Source organism: Halichoerus grypus, chromosome 5 (genome assembly GCF_964656455.1).
Source record: "Halichoerus grypus chromosome 5, mHalGry1.hap1.1, whole genome shotgun sequence".
Classification (NCBI taxonomy): Eukaryota; Metazoa; Chordata; class Mammalia; order Carnivora; family Phocidae; genus Halichoerus; species Halichoerus grypus.
In genome coordinates, this window is record NC_135716.1 from 138,291,378 (window position 1) to 138,314,630 (window position 23,253).

At 37.7% G+C, this 23,253-nt stretch overlaps 1 protein-coding gene across 3 annotated transcripts in view; it reads right to left on the bottom strand.

The window, feature by feature from the left end:
* Window positions 1–23,253, bottom strand: part of PATJ (PATJ crumbs cell polarity complex component) — a 347,778-nt gene that overhangs the window by 283,005 nt on the left and 41,520 nt on the right. For all 3 annotated transcript variants that reach the window (XM_078073041.1, XM_036091353.2, XM_078073040.1), the window contains exons 10-14: window positions 22,335–22,426; window positions 21,411–21,552; window positions 17,706–17,852; window positions 14,074–14,150; window positions 12,001–12,057 (exon numbers count right to left, since the gene is read on the bottom strand). In XM_078073041.1, coding sequence (XP_077929167.1) covers window positions 12,001–12,057; window positions 14,074–14,150; window positions 17,706–17,852; window positions 21,411–21,552; window positions 22,335–22,426 — 515 coding nt within the window. The remainder of the gene's footprint in view (window positions 1–12,000; window positions 12,058–14,073; window positions 14,151–17,705; window positions 17,853–21,410; window positions 21,553–22,334; window positions 22,427–23,253) is intronic.

The following is a 23,253-nucleotide window of genomic DNA, read 5'->3' on the forward strand; positions in this document are numbered from 1 at the left end:
CCTCTTTTCCTTTCAGATTCCCAAGGGATGGAGAGACGGATGTACAGTCCTGCCTTCAATTCTAAGTATCAGGCATTCCAAACTTTCTATAGTTCCCAGTATGGATTCTAGGTTTCACTTTTCTGCAGGGCTTCCCATCTCCCAGAACATTCTAGTTCCTCCTTATTACCTAATTTCCACTCACACTTCAATACTAAGGCAGTGTCACTTCCAGGAAGTTCTTCCTGATATCTGAGTTAATGTGCCTCTGTTTGGGGTCCAAGACCACCTTGTATAGATCTCCATCACAGCTCATAACCTACTGTGTTTAGAATTTCTATTTTCTTGATTGTTCCCCCTGCTTAAGTGCAAAGTTTGTATCTTCTCTCTATAACCTCAGACCCCACAATAGTACCAGGCACAAAACATGGACTCATTAAATATTTTTTTGAACTAATCTGTGAAAAATGATGCCTCACCCAAGAACTCCTTTTCTGGGGCACCTGGGTGGCTCAGTCGTTAAGCATCTGCCTTTGGCTCAGGTCATGATCCCAGGGTCCTGGGATCGAGCCCCGCATAGGGCTCCCTGCTCAGTAGGAAGCCAGCTTCTCCCTCTCCCACTCCCCCCCTGCTTGTGTTCTCTCTCTCGCTGTCTCTTTCTCTGTCAAATAAATAAGTAAGATCTTTAAAAAAAAAAACAAAAAACTCCTTTTCCATCTCACCAACTTTAGTGGGAACAATTTCCAGTTGGGGGAGGGTGGCTATGTAATGAGGAAGGCAATCATTATTCCATCCTAGGATTGACGCTGTTGGCTTAGAAGGATTCATATGGGCTCAGATATGAGTCAAGGGTTAAGAAACTCTAGCCCATGTCAAGGTAAAGAGATGACACCTGGTGTTGTTGGCTGTAAAGGTCAAATGCACTCACCAAACTCTACTCCCTTGACTTTTAAAGATGGAGCTCATGATTTCTCATTGAGGCTATATAAACTCAAATGTGGTAAATGGTACTAATCATGACTTATATTTCCTATATCAACAGTCTATTTATCTAAAAATACCAGGCCCACCTCTAACTATATATTTGATAAGGAGAAAACTACACAGCATGGCAATGCATCCACAACATGGTTCTTTCCTTCATATTTCCTATTCCCTGTGACCCCTTATCTCTGAGCTTGTCACCTCCCCTCAGTCATCTGCTCTGAATCCCCAGAGTTCTACAGGCTTCAGACACCATCTGGGGCTGATTTCCTTCCCACTATATACACACAGACAAATGTGAAGTGGCAAGCAGTCCAGCACACCAAGACCTCAATGACTTAAAACAGGAATGAGGGATTTCTGGCCCTGGGCTAATTTTCTGAAAATTAAGTGCTCTTGACCACCAAGCACTTCAGGACCTACAACCATCTCTGGCAATAAGATGTTCTAATGCTCTAAATGGAAGGTTAGCATTGTTTTTACTCTTGTTTCCTCTCTGTGATTTATTTCTCACTGTGGTCCCTTCATCCTCTTGCCGAGTCACTGTACCAAATCATGCATATCAAACCAGAAGATGACATCGGTTTTATTAATGTTGGTGGGTTTTGTTTTTTTGTTTGTTTGTTTTTGTTTTTTTAGTCTTTTCTTTAGTAGTTAAAAAGGTTAAATAAAAACTCTCAGACAAATGTTTCTGTAAAGAAGAACTAACCCATCCATGTCTGCCAACTCTCTCCCTTCCTTTGTTTATGAAGCAAACACTGGGGCAGAGTGGTCAGTATGTCCAACCATAGGTCATCCCCAGTGGTATGAAGACTGCTTGCAAGAACAGATTGCTCAATTTTCCGGAATTTTGCAAGTCAGCTGTTAAATGTAGCCATCACTAAAAAATAAATTCTATACAGCTACAATTAAATGATATTAAAAATAAATCTAATAAGTATTCAAAATCCATCACCTCCTAATTATTTTTACCACACTATCTACCTTCTTTAAGGGACTACTATGTACAGTGGAAATACTCTCTATCTAAATACTCTATATGCTACTGAAGGGGTGAACTGAAAGACAAATGAAATGGATGATTTGTTGAGTTGCTATATGAAGCTGGGCAAGGTAATTAAATAGCTCTGTTTCCACAGAGAAATCTGAAACGATGAAGTGCTATTGTGAATCGTTTCCCAACTTAGTGTTAGTGATGTCATTCAGGTAGCTTGAAATCTGCCATGGTGGGATTATTTACACCACAGGTACTGGTAAATACTACAAATTTGGACTGCTTTTCATTTGATTTCTTTTGCTGTTTTGAGAGCTAGACATTTATAAGCATACCACCGATCTACAATCTAGTCTGGACATGATATCCAGCATATATTTATAGGATATAAACTATGTGCAAGGATTTGCGTTATGAGCTGGAATCATAAGGTGAATGAAAGAAACAGTCCTGACCCCCCCCCACAGAACTAATATCAGTGTGAAAGACAGACAATAAATAACCAAGAGGGCAAGCAGACACAAACAAGTAAGAAAACAATTCGCCAACAAGGGCACCTGGGGGGCTCAGTTAGTTAAGTGTCTGACTCTTGATTTCGACTCAAGTCATGATCTCAGGGTCATGAGATTGAGCCCCGAGTCAGGCTCTGTGCTTCTCAGGAGTCTGCTTGAGATTCTCTCCCTCTGCCCCTCCCCCTGCTCACATTCTCTCAATCTCTCTCTCTCTCAAATAAATCAATCTTTAACAACAACAAAAAGAAAACAATTCACCAACAAACAAGCGAAAACCAAATAATTACTAATTGTGATAAATGCTATGAAGGAACTAATCACGGTCAAGATACCACACACGACTGGTGGAGGTCATTTTGGAAAGTTGGTCAGGGTAGGTTTCCCAGAGATGGGGACATGTGTGGTAAGAATTGAAGGGTAAGAACACATCAGTCCTACAAACAGCCTGCTAGGGGGCTGCTTGTGGAAGGTCAATGAAAGAGGTAATGGCTAAATTTTTGTTCAAGCAACTGAGTAGATGGTGATAGCAATTTCTGCAAGAAAGTACCCAAATTAAAACAAAGACACTGCTGTACATACAGACTGTTGCTACTTACATAAAAATACGCCCCCATAAAAAATAAAAGGATTAAGGAGGGAACTGATCCAGTCTCCTCATTCATCCCCCCTTCCTAATCTTGACCTATTCATGTGGCTGACCCTACTCCCCACCACATCCATGCAACTGCTGAAGTCAGGAACAGGCTGGAGCACAGAGCAGCAGCAGAGGGTCACCCATGGAATCCCTTGCCTTCCAGATACAGGGCTGTACCCTCGTAGGCGATTCTCCCACATCTATAAACAGCACACACTCCCCAGAAACTTAAACCATGAACAAAACACACATGCTCCATCTTCAATCACGCTGAACAAATAAACCAGAAATGATGTTTACGAAATCTGTCAATCTGAAAGAGGCCTACCTAATATTAGTTCTGAATCTAAATCTGAGTACAGCTGGGTTTTTGAGACTTCATGTTACATTGCTGCAGGCTTCTCTGCGGGAGCAGGACTGTTTAATTACCTGTCCCAGCTGCATTTAGCAACTCAACAAATCAACCGTTTCATCTGTCTCTTTCAGTTGTCCATCCCTTCGGTATTCTGAGTTCTTAGAGAGCAGAAAGTGCTAAAATGACAGAAGTGGGTGCAACAGACAGATGATTGATGCCTTCACAAACATCCCATGTTATGCTTTATTGATGCTTATTCAATGTGCTTTGCAAGGGGTCCTATTTAAATTTACAAAGTTAATGAGCGGCAGGGTTTTCATGATCCTGATGTGACAAGTAAAAGATAACAAGGAAATATATCCAAGGAAAAGTATGACCACTGTGTGATTTACTGTCAGTGCTAAAATGATGAAGATCAAATAAGACCAAGCAAGCTAGAGCCCTTCAACCTGTGAGTGGAAAGACCTGTCATGAAGCAAACCACAGTTCATTCATTTTGCTAAAAGCTCTACTTTTAGGACCCTAAAACAAGATATCAGAATGCTCAAGTGAGAATATAAATGATGTTGCTTCGGGGGAAAAAAACCCTTCTGGAGAGGAACAGATATGTCAGTAGGATGGGGGAGGATGCTTCCAAAAAAGCTAAACTCAAAATAGGACAGAAAGCCCCATGATTGGTTCTTGTAACACACACACACACAGATGTTAAATGCCACTTATATTTAAAAGTTAGAGGGAAAGAAGTACTAATTTTACCATAAATAAAAAACTTTCCAAGAATGAAGTTACAACCTTTTAACAGTGAAACACAGCATAACCTTCTCGCCCATTTAAAATTTTTAATTCTGAATATTCAAAAAATACACACTGTGTGCTCTTTTGTACAGAAATACAATGAAGGCTCTTTTTAGTGGCCTAACACCAAGGTCAAGAGTCAATTGGCATTTATCATTTTGTTTTGTTTATCATTATCATTTTAACTATCACTGATGTTACCTGCCTAGCCCACACGGTATTTGAGCTTTTGACACCTGATCTAACACTTTGTACTTATGACTCTTGTTCTACCTTTGCTCTTGGTATTTCCTCCACCTGGAATATCCAGTTATTTCCTGGAACCCATTCTTCAGGGTATACTTCAAGCGCCATCCTCCCAATAAACCTCCTTTATCTTTCTTCAGGAAGTACCAACTCCTTTCGCAAGCAAATATAAAGCCTTTTAGCAATACCTGAACAGTAGAGTTCTCAGTGGAGTCAGGCAAGGAAAGAATCACAATTTCCTTTAGGAACCTCACCACAAACTATAGAATTAGAATATTGGTCAGGAAGAACAAAATAGGGCATGTGTATTTTTTTTTAAAGATTTTTCATTTATTCATTAGAGAGTGAGCAAGTGAGAGCAAGGATGAGGGGAGGGTGAGAGGGAGGGGGAGGAGCAGACTCCCCGCTGAGCAGGAAAGCCTGATGAGCCCCATCCCAGGACCCTGGGATCATGACCCGAGCAGAAGGCAGACACTTAACCAACTAAGCCACTCAGGCGCCCCAAAGACATGTGTATTTTGAAAAAGCTCCTGTTTCTGATAGGCCACCTACCCTAGCTAAGCACCTCAGTTACTACAGTTACTTGATTCTGTGCCTGGTGCTCTCCACTCAACAAGAGACCAGCAAAGTGTAAAATCACACACTTGAGAATTCATTAACAGTAGTTCCCTCTGGGGAGGAGAATAAGGGAACTGGGATGGGAGAGAAACTTATTTTTTGTAGGACATACTTCTGTAACTTTTTAATTTTAGATCTTGTCCATATATTATTTATTTAAAAATGGCACAGGTGTAGAAGCCAGATAACCCTTGATTTGTTTCCTAATTTTGCCACTTACTAACTGCCTATGATCTTGGGCCAGACACTTTACCTGCCTGACGCTGTTTCCACATAGCACTACTGGAAAGAAGAAAACAGCTGCTGACCAAAAGGGTCACTGTGACAAATAAAGGAGAAACTGTATCTGAAGCAAAGAACCCATCCTGGTAATTGAGTGGTAACACCCACGGCAACTCTTGGGGATTCCGGTACATCCCACTGCCTTAAAAATTAGATTTGCTCGTATCAAGTAAGGGGGAAATGCACGTTTGAACGCCCTTTGGTTCAGAGAATATAATTCAGAAAGGAAATAAAGTGAAATTTGTCAGCCTGTCTTGTCAAAACCAGAGAACAGGACATGTTATTTTTGTTTCCCACGCTGGGGATCTTCCTAATGCTCACTCCGAATCACACTTGATGGCCAGCAGAAAGGTCACTGGAATGAGCTTAATGCTTCTCCCTCACAGTGCTGTGATTATCTTAATAGTAAACAGTTGCCAAGAGAGCCATCCCTAAAAGTGCAAGTCTCCCCAGATGCGGGAAAACTGTTCTCATGTCAGGATTAACGGCTTCCTAGAAGCAATGCAAGCTATTGCTCAAGCCACTGCAAATTGCTTTCACCTCCCTCTTTCCCCACAACTTCATCTACCTCACAAGAAAACCTTATCTAGGAACACTGGCCAGTAATATACGAAGGTGCCCCTGGAATATTCATCCCTTTCAGAGCGGTGGCAATGGGGTAGTAAACTGGAGTGACCATCTGAAGACAGCTAGACCCTTAGGAACACCGGCTCTGGCCATGAAACATGGCTTTCCTAATCAGAAACCTGATGAGACAGAAGAAAAACCTACAGCTTGACCTCAGATCTTGACACTGCTCCGCTTAAACCTTCCACTAGTATTACCTGGCATGGCAACTGAAGCCCAGGCTTACCACCATGGATCTGGAAGCGCTGCAGCCCCGGGTCTTCCTCACCAGCCTCATTTAACATTCTAGTCTTCACTTAGTTGGACCCTGAAACTGAAACAAACAACTTCCATTCTCCCCACTGGCTGGCCCTATCTTCCCACAGAGCTTTTGTACCTGCCCCTCACCAGTTTCCCAGCTCCAGACATTCTTATCCTTCAAGCCTGAGCTCAGAAAGGCTTTCTCTGGCTCTCTCTCCAAAATGCTCCCTCCTCCCCAGTTATGCTGTCACCATCCTGTTTAATCCTTTGCATCACTCCTAACAATCTACAACTATTTATCATGCTATTTTTCACTTGCTTACTATCATGCCCTTGCCCAAGCCCAGAGTCTAGGCTCTATGAGAGCCAAGGCCTTTTCCATTTTGCTGCCCATCGTTGGTAGCAGTGTCTGGCACAGAGTAGGAACTCAGTAAATACTTCAGAGATGAATGAATGGGCTCTAAACAGCACCCTGCACCTGTGACTATCTAGCTGTATAATTTGAGGTGAGTCATTGCACCTGTGCAAACTTTAGTATCCTGGTCTGCGAGGTTCTGCTAGGATAGAGGCTCATTTACATACTGTGGGGGCGGGGATGGGAAGCTGCTGAGTTAAGAACTAAACTCCCAATTACAAGAGGATTTTAAAAACCATAACTCAACAATATAAAGAAATAATCTGTGGACATTTATAATTAAGAAACTATAGAAAAAAGTAAATTATGTGTGATAATGTTATGTGGGAAAAGTACACATCCCTTCTCTCTCACACATACATTACATAAAAGGATGGGCATACTAGTACTACAAATATGTCATCACATACAGGTAACAACTAAATGTGAAAAGAGAATAGTGCAATTATGGACGACTCTTCCAGGGCAAAAAATTTTAAAGAAATAAATACCTTGGCACAACAATTTTCCATTAAATAATTAAATGTTTTAAAATATCTTTTTTTTTTTAAGCTATAGTCATCAAGACAGTATGGTACTGGCACAAAAACAGACACATAGATCAATGGAACAGAATAGAAAACCCAGAAATGGGTCCACAACTATATGGTCAGCTAATCTTCAACAAAGCCGGAAAGTATATCTAATGGAAAAAAGTCTCTTCAACAAATGGTGTTGGAAAAACTGGACAGCAACATGCAGAAGAATGAAACTGGACCATTTTGTGACAAAAAATAAATTCAAAATGCACAAAATAAATTCAAAATGGATGAAAGACCTAAATGTGAGACAAGAAACCATCAAAATCCTAGAGGAGAACACAGGCAGCCACCTCTTTGACCTAAGCCATAGCAACTTTTTTTTTTTTTTTTTAAAGATTTTATTTATTTATTCATGAGAGACAGAGAGAGAGAGAGGCAGAGGGAGAAGCAGGCTCCCAAGGAGCAGAGAGCCCAATGTGGGACTCGATCCCAGGACCCTGGGATCATGACCTGAGCCGAAGGCAGACGCTTAACCATCTGAGCCACCGAGGCGCCCAGCCATAGCAACTTCTTACTAGACACATCACCAGAGGCAAGGGAAACAAAAGCAAAAATGAACTACTGGGACTTCAGCAATATAAAAATCTTCTGCACAGTGAAGGAAATAACAAAACTAAAAGGCAGCCTATGGAATGGGAGAAGATATTTGCAAATGACCTGATAAAGGCCTAGTATCCAAAATCTCTAAAGAACTTAACAAACCCAAAACCCAAAACCCAAATAATCCAGTTAAGAAATGGGCAGAAGACATAAATTAGACATTTTTCCAAAGAAGACATCCAGATGGCCAACAGACACATGAAAAGATGCTCAACATCACTCGTCATCAGGAAAACACAAATCAAAACCATGATGAGATACCACCTCACACCGGTCAGAATGGCTAAAATTAACAACTCAGGAAACAACATATGTTGGCAAGGATGAGGAGAGAGGAGAACCCTCTTACACTGTTGGCGGGAATGCAAACTGGTGCAGCCACCCTGGAGAACAATATGGAGTTTCCTCAAAAAGTGAAAAATAGAACTATCCTATGATCCAGCAATTGCCCTACTGGGTATTTACCCAAAAGATACAAAAATACTGATTCGAAGGGGCACATGCACCCTGATATTTATAGCAGCATTATCAACAATAACCAAAGTATGGGAAAAGCCCAAATATCCATTGACTGATGAATGGATAAAGAGGTGGTGTGTATACATATTGGTGTGTATACATATATATGTGTGTACACATACACACACAATGGAAATTACTCAGCCATCGAAAAGAATGCAATTTGCCATTTGCAACGACGTGGAAGGAGCTTATGCTAAGCAAAATAAGTCAGAGAAAGACAAACCATATGATTTCACTCGTGGAATTTAAGAAACAAAACAGATGAACATAAGGTAAGGGGAAAAAAAAAGAGAGGGAAGCAAACCATAAGAGACTCTTAATTATAGAGAACAAACTGAGGGTTGATGGGGGGGCTAGCTGGGTGATGGATATTAGGGAGGGCACTTACAATGAGCACTGGGTGTTATATGTAAGTGATGAATCACTAAATTCTACTCCTGAGACCAATATTACACTATATGTTAACTAGAATTTAAATAAAAATTTGAAAAAAATAGTTTTTTTTAAAGGAGACTTTGAAAGTTTAGAGATTAAAAATGAAGCACACAACTGGGAAACAAAATCACCATTTATTGAACAATTCTTATATTTTAGCACTATTAATTATGTATGTATTAGCTATATTAATTAAGGCATATATTATATTATTGTATTTATACTTAATCTTCCAACATAAGTATTATTGTTCATATTCTACAGAAGAAAAATTAGGCTATTTCACTTCCTAAAATGCTTCCTCAGATGTCACCTTTTTAATGAGGTCTTCTCTGGTCAACCTATCTAAAATTGCAAACCCATCCTCCATCCTGAATTCCTTATTTATCTGCCCTGCCTTAAATTCTGCATGACATGTATCACCTATACAATGTAACCTACTTATTTTTTATCTCCCCTTATGAAAATATAAGCTCTACAAGGCAGAGATTTTTTTTTTCCTCTGTTCTCTTCTGAAACCCCAGCACCCAGTAGAGGACCTCACACAAAGTAGGTATCAATAAGTATTCAAAAAATGAGTAGTGAATGAATGAATGTACAGCTGCACTGGTGAGTTTCTATGAGTTAGTTCTGAAAGTCTGTTCAACTCAAAGCCTTTCCATGTGTTTATACCAGAGTTGTTGAGTGTGTTTGTGTGTGTGTATTGCATAGAAGTTGATCAGGAAAGAAATGAAGTAAGACTGGTGACAAGGAACTAGGAAATGAAGGTGAGACAGAACATCTATCTGGAGAAAGACAATGCCATTCTTTAAGATGTGCACACAAAGTGTGGTTATTATCTTTTATTTATTTATTTATTTATTTATTTTTACTTATCATAGAGTCTGATGATACAGGCTCTTACTGGCTTTGAACGTAGGAGGACAGACAACTAAAGCTGAACTGCATGATGAGCTGAGTCTGAGCTAAGGTATGTTTCCCCCAAGGAGGTCTCTTGAGTTCTAAAGCTATATGGACAATGAGGCTAAAAGCCAATTGGGAAAACTCTGAAAAACAAAGATTTCAGCAGCCCCAAAGTACTGAGGAGATAGAATTGGAATTCAAGTCCCACCAAGAAGAGGGGACCAGTATACATTCCTGACTCGTGTGGAATACCTGAAAGGCTAGGTCTTAGGAGCAAGGAAAACCAGAAAGAGTCTGAACCTTACCAGAACTGTACCTCTGTCTCATCTCAGAGATAATCACCCACTCCCACCCCGCACACACGCAAACACACACAGACACACACACACACACCTCCTTATCGGAAACAAGAATGAGTCTCTGGCCAAAGATAACATCACCCGAAGCCTTTGTAGTTGCCCTAGTCTCTGGACAAAGATAACATCACCCGAAGCCTTTGTAGTTGCCCTAAATAATGTTGGGCAGTCAATTACATTATGGCATGAGGAAAGAGACAACCAAATAACAAAAGAAAATATCAAACAACAGAAACACATACAAAGTTATCCAGGTACTGAAATTAACCATTTAAAGTCCTTATAAGCTATGATTAATATGTTCAAGAAATAGAGGAAAAGATGGCAAATACAGATTTGTTAAATTACAAATTCCACCAAAGAATATAATCTAAAAAATAGAACAGAAATTCTAGAATAGAAAACTGTAACAAAAACTAAAATTAACTCAATAGATGGGCTTTAGATTAGGCACAGGAAATTTAGTAAACTGGAAGACAGATAAATAGAAAACATCCAGTATCTAAGAGTTTAGTGTATATTAAAAAAGTTTTAGGGGACATCATTGATTTTTATGAATGATAATAAAAATAGTAACACATACTAGTATGTACTTGCAACTCTTCTAGGCACAGTATATTTAATCCCTATAAAACCAATGAGGTAGGTAGTATCCTATTAATATCTCCCTTTAACAGACAACAAAACTGAAACAGAATGTAGATAATTTTGCAAGCTAGTGAATGGATAAGCCAGAATTTGAACTCAGGCAGTTTGACCCCAAAGTCCACATAATCAGTAAACTATACTGCAGTGATTAATAACAATTGAAGTTTGGTAAAGTTATTTATATTTCTTACTATCCTCTTAAATCCCTCTCAGCATAGATGGAATTACTAATTAGTAACTGCTCTAATGACGATTTTGTAAGCAATTTAAAATTAATTCTAAGTTGTGCCATGATGCTTTTATATGGCCCATCAGAGAAAAGCTTGGTCAGTTGGCCCCACAGGTACAGCAAGGTAGTGACTCAAAATGCAGGTTAGCATAGGAGGAAAGAAGTACTCTCTACAGTATCAGCCTTGAAAATTCAAACCTATAAAATGACAGCCCATATAATATAACATTATGGAAGAGAAATATTCAGCACAAATACTCAAAGAAAGAAATGGTAAGAACTATCTAAAGAGAGAACTTCTTACAAAACCCACATGGGACACAGAGAACTCCTCTCAAATAGCGCATGTGACAGCAGAGTTTAAGCTGGACTGAACTCATATACCAATTTGGGATTATAGTATAAATTCTGAAACTATTCTAACAAGAACATCTTTCCGTTCTCATCATTTGTTGAGAAAGCCACCAAGAAGCCTTCTCTTAGCACCAAATGCCCTTTTTGATTATCCAGAAGAGGAACTATAAAATTAATTTGTAGTGAGAAAAAAACTAAAAATGCTCAGGGAAACAGTTACCTTCACCTCCTGGCATTTTGCCATTAGAAATAAAGCTCTTGCTATAAAATTTTGTAAGTTCAAGAAAAAATGCCTCCTATAATGCACTTTTCTGTCTTTAGACACCTAGACCCAGAAGATTTTGTAAAGTCCATGTTTGTGGTCTTGATTTTTAGGAAACATTTTAAAAGTTCTGCTGATAATGTTTGCAAGGCTAACGCACTCTGGACAATGTTACTCTGTGTACTACCTATAAGGTGGGCAAAGCATCAAACCAGGGTTTTAGCTTCTGAAAGAGGCACAGGCACTCCGTGTTCTTCCCAGGCATATCTAACCATCACCTTTCATAACAGTGAGAACCTACCACATTTCCAGAAAACATCTAAGACTAAATTTTGGAAACTTCCGGTCACAGAACAAACTTAGGTTCTCTGACGAGAACTTAGAGAAAGTTCTTCAAACAACAGAAAACATTTTTAAAAAAATGCTTACCTTTGAATATTTCTGTAACTCGGCGTCATCTGCAATCTGCGTATCCAAAGTAGCCACCTAAATTTGCAAGAAAAGAAAAATCTCCAATATCTGTAAAAGCATAACTTTATTTCTTCTTAGGTTTTCTAAAAAAAAAATCTGTAAACCCTATATATTGATAATACCATCTGATATGCATTCTCATCTTTTTCTAATATTTCTGAAATCCAGAAGTATAATACATAATGCAAAATTTCAGAGAATATTTTTTTGTTGTTACTGTTTTCTATAGCAATCTCTTCCCCTAAATTACTCAGCTGAACCAGAAGGGGATGGGCAAAACATACAGTATTTTTAAAAATCCATGACCCCTAAAATTTTAATATAATCCTCTGTTGTAAGGAGTCCATACAAATTTTATCCTTTTAACAAAGCCAAGAGTATAATCATTTTTACTTTTAAATTCAGGCCTTAAAACAAAATTTGCCAGGTCAGTTAAGTGAGACAAGTTTGGAAAAACTGAAGCATCTGACTTTCCACAGCAAACTCCACCATTTCCCTGGGAGAAATAGCTGGAAAGGACACAAACAGAAAGACCTGGCCTGGTGAGAAGCTCATGGAATACTTAAAGCTCTTAATCCTAGTCTAGCCTCAGTGGTAGAGATCCACAGAAGTGAATTCCTAGCAAGCAAAATACTTTACTGATGATTTGCATCTGTAAGTTGTTAATAAAGTATGGTGCAGCTGGAGGGAGGGGTAAGTTAAGCAATGATCCAACTAAAGCTTCTAGAAGTACTACATTTCATATAAGTAGATTCTAGAAGAAAAATGAAATCAGAAACACTGGAGTACATGAGTGCATGCATGCATTTATTTATCTTGCCTGGTTTCTCCTTTCTGCTCCTCATCCCTCAAAACAGCAAGAACCCTTAACGAATAAGTTGTCATTTTAAATTCCCAACCTCAAATTCTGTCTCCTCTTTCTCACCATTATGTTATGCTCTCACTCCTTTTAACACTCCTCACTCCTTATAACTACTCCTCCGAATAAATTTGGAGGAGTAGTTATAAGGAAGATAAACTTCTAACCAAAAAGAGCCCATCACAAAACTGTCCCATTTATAAATACTGGCACACCAAATTACTTTGAATATCAAACCACTAAGAATAATAGAAAAAGTTATTTGCTAAGGTGACAGCCTAATAACAAACATTTGCACTCTATGAAGTAAGGAAGCAGCAGTTCATGAGGACCAAATGAAAGCATGAAATTAGCAAGAATAGAGAATGGAATGTTTTAACTCATCTTAAGGACACTGGAAATTCTCTGACAGTAAGATAGTGGTTGTATGTTCTGAACTGAGAAAAAAAATCTCCAACCAGCCAACAAGTACTAATGATAAACATATGTAAGAAAACATGAATGACAATAGAAATTTAATAGAATATTTTATTACTAATGCATTTAGTGAACACTGTAGAAGCTTTTCTAAGCACAGCTTTCTGCTTTCACGTGGATTCATAGGGGGGAATGTAATCAATCCCTCACTCAATGAATCTAGTAACAGGTGAAAGGAAGTCTAATGGACCACTGGTGCTATAAACTTATACCCGACCTAAATTACTTCCTGTTCTCCCTAATACATTTGATAATCATTCTTTCATTTTTCTCATAAAACTGTAAGATTCTTTGTGAAACATAGGACTAATATCCACAGCCCTTTCAGTGTACAATAAAACAAACAGATCATAAAAGCAATCATAAAAATGCCAGCAATTTTAAGCAGCTGATACAGGTTGTAAATTTAAAGGCAAGTCTTCTAAGGTTCTTCTGCCTACCATTGACTTAATTGTTTTCAACATGAACCAAGTGTCTGCTAATTATAACTGAAACTTGTGCGCAGTCCTTAATTCTTCTTACAGCTTAAAATGTTGAAAGAGGTAAAAACATCAATTGATCCACTAGGGAAGAAAGGCAGGAGGAAAAATAAAGGCAAGCTGGCTAATCTTGGGCTCTCCCATTTCTTTAAACTGCAATGTTAGAAGCTTGACCTGCAATGAGACATTTTTTTTTATTATAATATTTTAACATACCATTACTTCATAATCCGGGCCCAAGAGGTTTTCCCATCTAGATTTCAGCTCATTTTCTGTAGAGTCTGGGACCTTTTCTGGATTAAAAAAAAAAAAAAAATGAAGCTACTCTGAGCCAAACTTTACTAAATTCCTCAATAATAGCACAGTTCCAGTAAGTAAAAGGGAAATGAATAAAAAGGAAAATGCATTAACTTGGGTCTACCAGGTAAAGGAAATCAGAGGTGACTTATAAGACTGACGTAAAATGTAAGGCCCGTTGTGACCAAATTACGAAGGGGCTTTTGTGAAGAACTATTTTAAAGTGAAGAGAGACATGATGAGTTAGAAATGAAATTTGAAATATATGCACTTTATATGTAAACATCCTGCAGTTTACAAGTAAAATACATCTGGCTTTGCTTTACAATATGTTAAGACAAACAAGGATTGAATTTAAATGTTAATCACTTCAAAGTAATACCTTCCACTCACCCACAGAAAAAGTAAAAACTTATCAAGACATCTTTACCATCAACTGGGCATATCAACACAATCCGGTCAGACTTCTCATTTGGGCGGATATAAAACCATGTCTGATTTAATTCAACAAGGGAGATGCATGAGCTTTAACATACTAGAAACTCTGTGTACTTTGGTCTCATGTGGTTACTTGGTTATACCTTTGTGACTCTTGAGTAGAATATTGCTTTTGCTTACGTGTAAGATAACATTAAAGAACTAAGACAGGTTTTAAGTGCCCTGCGTGTCCTCCATTATGATCTTAGCCAGAAGCTCAGGACACAGTTCATAGTCTGAATAATGCCTAATAGGCAAAAGTTAAAGTACTAAAAATACAATTTCAACTTATATCCATAGCAGTAGCAGAAAATAAACAAACCTTCACCTTTTTTTCTTTAAGTTAAAGAAAAACTCAATTTTGTCACAAGATTAAACAAGTCACAGAACACCTACTCCAGCTGACATAACCATCTGTCTAAAATCAAACATAACTTGCAGCATCAGCTCTTTCAGTCTTCAGTATGGACAGCTCATCTTGGATGCATATAATGCTTAATTACATAATGCAAATCATCAAGTAAAGGCTAATCTCAGAATTCAGAGCCTAAGACTAATAAACACTAAAGAGCTTAACTCACTAGATGTACAAAAGAATATCCATGAAATAACTGTATCAACTGACATGCTAGGTTACATGTAAGGGATAACCAAAGATCTTATTAAAAGCAAAATATCATTCATGTGGGCTCTGCACCTTTTGCACTTCCATAAGAAATTACATTAAGAGTTCTACCATCTTTGTTAAATTTCTTCCGTGCAGCAGTTTCTTATCCGGTAAGCTAATTTGCAATGTTTTGGTTGAATTGTAAGCTTAAAAACATGATATTTAAAGATGACATTGCATACACATGTATAAAATAATGATATCTCACCTACAATTCTTTTAACTTTTTCATCTTTCATTTGTACAATGGAAGTACAGATAGTCATGAGTTTTAAAGCATAGCACGAAGCTAAGTACCAGAGGAAAAAGACTATTTTCACAGCCCAATAAATCCTGGGCAACACAAAGTGACTTAAAAAAATGAACAGTATGGTGATCTGAAACAATTATTCAAACGGCAATGAAGGGGAGCAGAATATGCCACCCCAAAATATGCCATTTTAGCATGTAGAGTATTTTGAGCTGAAGGCAATCAAGACCCAGCAGACTCAGGAAAAACTTTTACCTCTCCCTTAACTACCTAAAAGAATTTAGATAGGAGGCTTATACCAGAAAGAGCTATTACAGAGATAACTTTTTTATCTGAAAGACCTATTGGCATGGCACAGCAAACTTTTAATTACCAAACATTTGCTTTTCTTACCATGCTGCGAATTACCCTCCTCATCTTTGAAGCCCCAGGCCTCTATCCTATTCCTTAATTTAGAATGGCTTATAAACCTCAATTGCCCAACTTACTCTTGGGTCTCATATTTTTATGGGGCTCCCATACTCATGAAATTTGTTTTCTCTATTAATCTGTTTTATGTCAATTTAATTATTAGACCAGTCAAAGAACCTAGAAGGGAAGAAGGGAAAGTTTTTCTGCCCCTATAGCAAAAAAGACAGCTAACTTCTTAGCAGTTCAATGACTTTGGTCTTACTGTCAAGCTGAAATGATATATATTCACGAAGGAAAAAAATGCAATGAGATTGATCCAAAAAAAGCAGATAAAAGTGTCTGAAAATATTTCTAACTTCAGAATGTATTTGATTTTCACGCAATAGTTCCATGAAAATCTATCTGGGTTCACTTGAACATAAATAGCAAAGATCTAACTTAATCCACTTGGGTCAAAAAGAATAAGGTAAATTTCCAAATTATAGGAAATTTTTTAACTTGAATGAGGGGTTACTCCTTCCCTGAGGTCATCCTTTCCTGAGACAAGACAATCAAAGCCAAAACTTCTCTGGAAGAGGATGGTGTTAAGTATCCCACTTCATTCAACTGTCAAGGCTTTCCAGAGCACTTCTGTGCAGGGAATTGTGTGAGACTGAGATTCAAAATGCTTCCAGAACAGAGTCAGCTATGTAGCCAAGGTATGAGAGTACAAAGTAAAAGGACAAAGTTGCACATAAATTAAAAAGATTAAAATATAGGGCGCCTGGGTGGCTCAGTTGGTTAAGCGACTGCCTTCGGCTCAGGTCATGATCCTGGAGTCCCGGGATCGAGTCCCGCATCGGGCTCCCTGCTCAGCAGGGAGTCTGCTTCTCCCTCTGACCCTCCCCCCTCTCATGTGCTCTCTCTCTCCTCTCATCCTCTCTCTCAAATAAATAAATAAAATCTTTAAAAAAAAAAAGTTAAAATATAAATATATAGCAATCTGGCAATTTGATAAAACATGTAAATATGTATACATTATGAATTATTACGGTAAAAGGAAACACTGCTATATGTATAGATAGCTAGATATCTATAGCTATATCAAAGATAATACATATTAACATATGCACTAATTAAAAACGCTGACAAGATTAAAAAATAGTTAACACATACTAACAAAAGTGCATGCAAAATTAAACAAAGATTAAACAATAACATGCTTGGTCCCCAACTGCCACAAGTGTTAAGATGTTGATATTAAGAATATCCTATTTTGGGGATGCCTGGGTGGCTCAATCAGTTAAGCATCTGCTTTCGGCTCAGGTTATGATCCCAGGATCCTGGGATCGAGTCCCGAGTTAGGCTCCTTGCTCAGTGGGGAGTCTGCTTCTCCCTCTGCCTGCCGCTCCCTCTGCTTGTGTGTTCGCTCTCTCTCTCTCTCAAATGAATAAAGTCTTAAAAAAAAAAAAAAGAGTATCTTATTTTGGGGGTACCTGGGTGGCTCAGTCAGTTAAGCTTCTGCCAGGGTCCTGGGATCGAGCCCATGTCCCCTCCCTGCTCAGCGGGGAGTCTGCTTCCTCTCCCTCTGCCCCTGCCCCCGCTCATGCGCTCGCTTGCTCGCTCACTCTCTCTTTCAAATAAATAAATCTTTAAAAAAAAAATGCTAATTTGTATCTTTCAAAATGCCTCTAAAATTTCTCACGTTATATTAACTATAAAGAAAGAAAATGGTTAACAAATGAGAAAGTCATGCTTTGTGCCTACCTAATTTTTCTAAGGCTTGTATGTTGTCATTTTTCAGAATATCCATTCTTTTTTCAGTTTCCTCATCCCTGCCATCCAAATCAGTTTCAGTTTCCACTGCTCCAGTTAGGTAGCGGGCTGGTGTTTCCGATGGTTCTACAGCAGTTCCTAAAATAAGAATTGCTACCTTGAATCACTAGTAGCTGAAGACCATATTTAAGGGAGCTTATTCCAGTCCTGTTCACAACCTCATGACAAACATCTCAGGTAACTTACATATATGATTCCTTTATTGAAAAGGATAAGGAACCAGGCAATGGGAAGGTAAGATTAAGGTAAAGTTGCTGACAAAGCAGAAGTAGATACTTTTCCACATAGCCTTGGAAAAGAAAAAGAACACTGAGGTCTTACACTCTTGTGGTTGTGGTGGGTAAGGAGCAAGATATGCAGAATAAGCCCATTCCAGTGCCCTGGGCTCTCCTAGCTTCTGGCATGACTTCATCAAGAGTTTAAAAAAAAATAACTGTGAATTGGAAGGGACTTGGAGAGAATTCCCCTGGTTGCAGTGGTTCCTCCCTTAGCTAATGTGAGCTAAGTAAAGATTTCAATCTCAAGCATGCAAGTCATAATGTATCTCTTAAAACACAAGAAAGGTTGAACAAGAGTCATTTTAGGTCATTTTTAAATGATCACACATGACGTATAAAGTATTCCTACCAAAAATATTTAACCTGGATCTAAGGCTTTATATCTAGCTTCTCACAGGAAACATAGTGGATAGAGGAACAAGTTGAATTATACCACAAGGACAATTAAATTCAGAATGTAGTATTCTAGTGACAAATGGACAAATCCCTTTACAGTAAGTCTGTGCCACAGAGGCAGGAGTGGGGGAATTCTTCTAGATTAAGAAACCAAAGAAACAATGCAGGCAGTAAGTCCAATGTGTGATTGAATCTTAATTTTATGAGGTTTTTCCTTTATGAGGTTTTTCCTTCAGAGAGGGGGAAGAGGGAAAAGAAGCTACAAAAGACATTTGGGGGCAATGTGTTAAGTATTTGATATTAGGGAATTACAACTAATTTTCTTTGGTGTGATATTATTATTATTATATAATATCTTTATTTTTAGAAACTACAGATTGAAGTATGTAGGACTAAAGTGCCATCATGTCTACTATTCAATCTTAAATGATTAAGGAAAAAAGATAAATAGATGAAACAAATATGGCAAAACATTAACTGCTAAATCTAAATGGTAGTTTGTGGGTATTTGTTATATTTTGATTTTTCTGTATGTTTAAAAAAAGTTTTTTTTATATGTATGTTTAAAAATTTTTACAATACTGTTGACCCATGAACAATTGGGGGATTAGGGGCACTTCCCTTCCCCATGCAATTGAAAACCCACATAAAACTTTTGACTCCCCTCCCCCAAATTTAACTACTAATAGCATACTGTTGACCAGAAGCTGTTGATAGCATAGTCAATTAACATATTTTGTGTATTATGTGTATTATATACTGTATTGTTGCAATAAAGCTAGAGAAAAAATTTTATTAAGAAAATCATAAGAAAATACATTTACAGAAAGTACAGTACTGTACTGGATAAAAATCCATGTATAAGTGGAACTACACAGTTCAAACCTGTGCTATTCAAGGGTCAACTATAAAAAGTTGAAAAATATAACCAGTTAAAAGTTCCCATGATTTTGGGGTGCCTGGGTGGCTCAGTTGGTTAAGTGTCTGACTTTTGATTTCCACTTGGGTCATGATCTCGGAGTCCTGGGATGGAGTCCCATGTGGGGCTCCGCTCAGCAGGGAGTCTGCTTCTCTCCCTCTCTCTCTGCCCCTCCTCCCACTAGGCACTCGTGCTCTCACACTCTCTCTCAAATAAAAATAAATACTGTAAAAAAATTTTTTTAAGTTCCTATGATCTTAACATGACATTTTTAACCACACATAAAATTTCTTAGATCATTAATCCATTGATACAGACAAAAAGCACGGCCTAGTACTAGCCAAAGTAATGTGGCCAGAAGCTGCTAGCGTCCCTGGGGAAAATAGTTACACACCAGACTTTATAGTACAGAGCAGTACATGATGTAATTGAATGCTACAAGTAGTATCCAAATTGGTACACAAATAAGATCTACAACGTATACAAACAGGAGTTTAGAGGCCAAAAAGACAGATTTAGAATGGTAGAGGAAGGTATTGCCCAAGAGCTAGAAACTGTGAGGTTTGCTGCAGTAAAAACAGACAAATGCTGGCTGTGGATGGCACACAAAAATGTTGTTACATGGGACAGGGAACCAAGGCATCACCATTCCCCTACATTAGAGTGGCTGCACATCAAACAGGTGATTGCTGCAAGGTATGATAAATGCTACAGTAGAGCACTCTTCCAAGGGTGCTAGTAAAACCCACACGAAGGACCTCTCAACCACGGAAGAAGTGCAAGTTTAGAGTCAAAATTTATCCCAACATAAATTTAAAATGTAGGCATGTGCAGGAAAGAATTGCTAATTCGCAGATGACATACTTTATTTGATACCGTAGACTGAAGCCAAGGGCTCTATCAGAGCTATTAAAAGCCATTATGTTGATATAAATATTTATGTAAACCTTTTAAGGTCAATATAGCATTTGTACAATCTGTACTATTTAGGTGATTTTTAATTTCATACATACGATGCAGTTGACAGGGCATCTGTCTTTCAGCAGCAAAATTTCCACTATCACCTAAAACTTAAAAAGTTCCGATTTAAGTATAAATCAGTATCAACTGAAAGCAAGGCTTCCAATAAAATCTTTAAAAAAAAAAAAAAAAAGCAAGGCTTCCAGGCTTATTATATCTTCAAAAGAGAGAGGGAAAAAAATGTATTCCTCTTCTGACAAATTCTAAAGGAATTATTTCTTACTTACTAGATCTCTAACTAGTAATTCATTTTACATTGAATTTGTTTTTCAGGATTGTCAAATTTTGTTGATCTACACATTAATAACTTGGTAATTAAAAAACTGGGATGCGTATAATTATTTATTTGTTCTATAATGAAAAGTTGCTATTCTTTAATCAAAATAACAAGTATTTCACAAATAAAAATATCCTTAATAGAAATCCAGGTTTTATTTTTCCCCTCTGTATTTCAAAGAGTAAATTGGGAGACATTAGAATCAAATATATTGTTAGAAGTCATAAGAAATCCGAAGTGTGCAAAATGTCAAAGCCTTAGACAAATGAGAGACCCTAGAACAAAAGGTGTCAAAGCTTTATTATTCAAATATAAGTAATAAATGAAATTTAGAAGCTTTTTGGAAAAATGATTTCCATCTCCATTTAGAACAGCTCTCAGAGCTTAATGCATGTCAGGGTTCGTGTTCTAACATTTGGACTGGCACATCATAATAGGCAAAGGAAACTCTTCTTCAATGCACAAATGAGCTGATTCATTTCTCCATCACTGCATTACAAAAGATGGGCAGTTTTTCCTTCCCAGACTCACAGAACAACTTCCATAAGTAAGCTATTCTTCCAAGCCCAGACTATGGGGTGGGGAGAGGGATAGTGGCATTAACTACCTATGTCGTATTGCGTGGAGCACTGGGCGTTATATGCAAACAAGGAATCGTGGAACGCTACATCAAAAACTAATGATGTACTGTATGGTGACTAACATAATACAATAAAATAAATAAAATAAAATAAAATAAAAACTACCTGTGTCTGAAGGCCATTCGAGTGGAGAAGCAGACGAAGACGTCTTCCTTCGAATTAGGGTTAGGTGTACCACTTGCCCTGCATTTCGTAATACTTCAACAACATCCTGGTTCGCAAAACCCTGAATATTCACACCATCGACCTAAAATATTAGGAGACCCATTACACAGAGGTTTCAGGTTAGCTGCTATTTTCACTTCTGACAAGGCAGAATAAAATTAGGCCTCTATCCCCTGAAAATCACAAGGCATTTCCTAAACCAAGAGTCATGAAAGATGCTTCCTTAGATGGACCTGAAGGACAAAGATTCAAATGACACCAACAAACATTTGCTTCTATGTAAATCACTAAATTAAATGTGTCTATGCAGATATGTGGGTTTATGCTTCAAAAATATTATTCAAATAAACTTTAAAATTTAACCAATTTCTACTAAATGGAGAAAGACCAGCCTGAATGGACAAAAGGTAATTACTATATTCCCCAATATATAAAATATCTCAAATTTGTATGTACTCAAAATTACTTACTGTTAGTAGAAACATTAAAAAGACCTGGTTAATAGCTTCCTAAAATGTATATAAAATGAGTGAGTTTAAAGAACATAGAGGTGCTTGGAAGTCTTTTTTTTAGGAGAATGCTAGAATATCTTTCCCATATATGTGTGTGTGTGTGTATATAAATATATTTTTTCCCTACCATTATGGTTAGTGACTCCTTTCTTCACACACAGTAAAAAAACAAAAGCAAACACAGAAAACAAACTTAGGACCCTGAGAGCCAAATCAATGAGATTTCACTGAACTTAATTTTTTAAAACATTATGAGATTATAAAAAGCCTTTCTCCTCTCATACACACTATAATCAAGATAACTTCTTTTTCCCAACTTGATTCAATTCTAAAACAAAGGGCAGTTACTTACAGCAACTATTTTGTCGTTCACTTGAATTTGGCCATTGTGGTAAGCAGCACTGCCAGGTATTATACTTTTCACATAAATCCCTGAAGCCTCCCCTGAGGTGCACAAAAACATATGGAAAAAGGAAGAAAGCTCTAATTAGACCTTGATTGCAAAATTCATATCAAGAGGTTAATTAGCTAGAGGGGCTGACTCGAGGCTTGATAAATACTATTTTGAACACAAGCAGAGAAATTGATGGGTTATTTCAAACTGTCACCACCACAAGTGACCCGAATTTGAAATGATGTGACTGATGACTATTTCTGGAAAAGCAATCAGTAATGGAAGCTTGATGAAATGCACTCTACTATCAGCTGGAATTCAGGAGAACCCAGGCAGTCTCATCCTCTTCTTTTGGGCTGTCCCCCTTCTTCCTGCTGCCTTGGAGACTTCTCACTTTTCACCAGCACTAAGACAAGAGTCTCCTACCTGGTCTTCCTGCCTACATTTAGTTCACTGCTCATGTTAGCTTCCCAGACACAGAAAAGTACACACAGTGTTTAAAAAAAAAAAAAAAGAATTTCAGCAATATTAAATAATCTTCACATTATAAAATATTTAAATACAAACAAATGGCTAAATAAAAATTACAACTATATAAAAAGCATACATGCCTATGGGCAAAGACTTAGAAGAGAAACTAGAAAATGAAAAACCGTAACTCTGGATGATTTTGTATTTTTATTCTTTCATTTCAAATGAACTTAAAATGTTGCCCATAGAAGAAAAATAAACATCAATGAATTCCTACGGCCTACATAATAAAATGTAAATTTCACAGAATCATATTCAAGGACTTCCATAATCTGCCCAAAACTTTTTTTTGAATTTATCTTCCAACTGCCATCCCTCCAAGACAAAGTCCACACACGCAAGACTC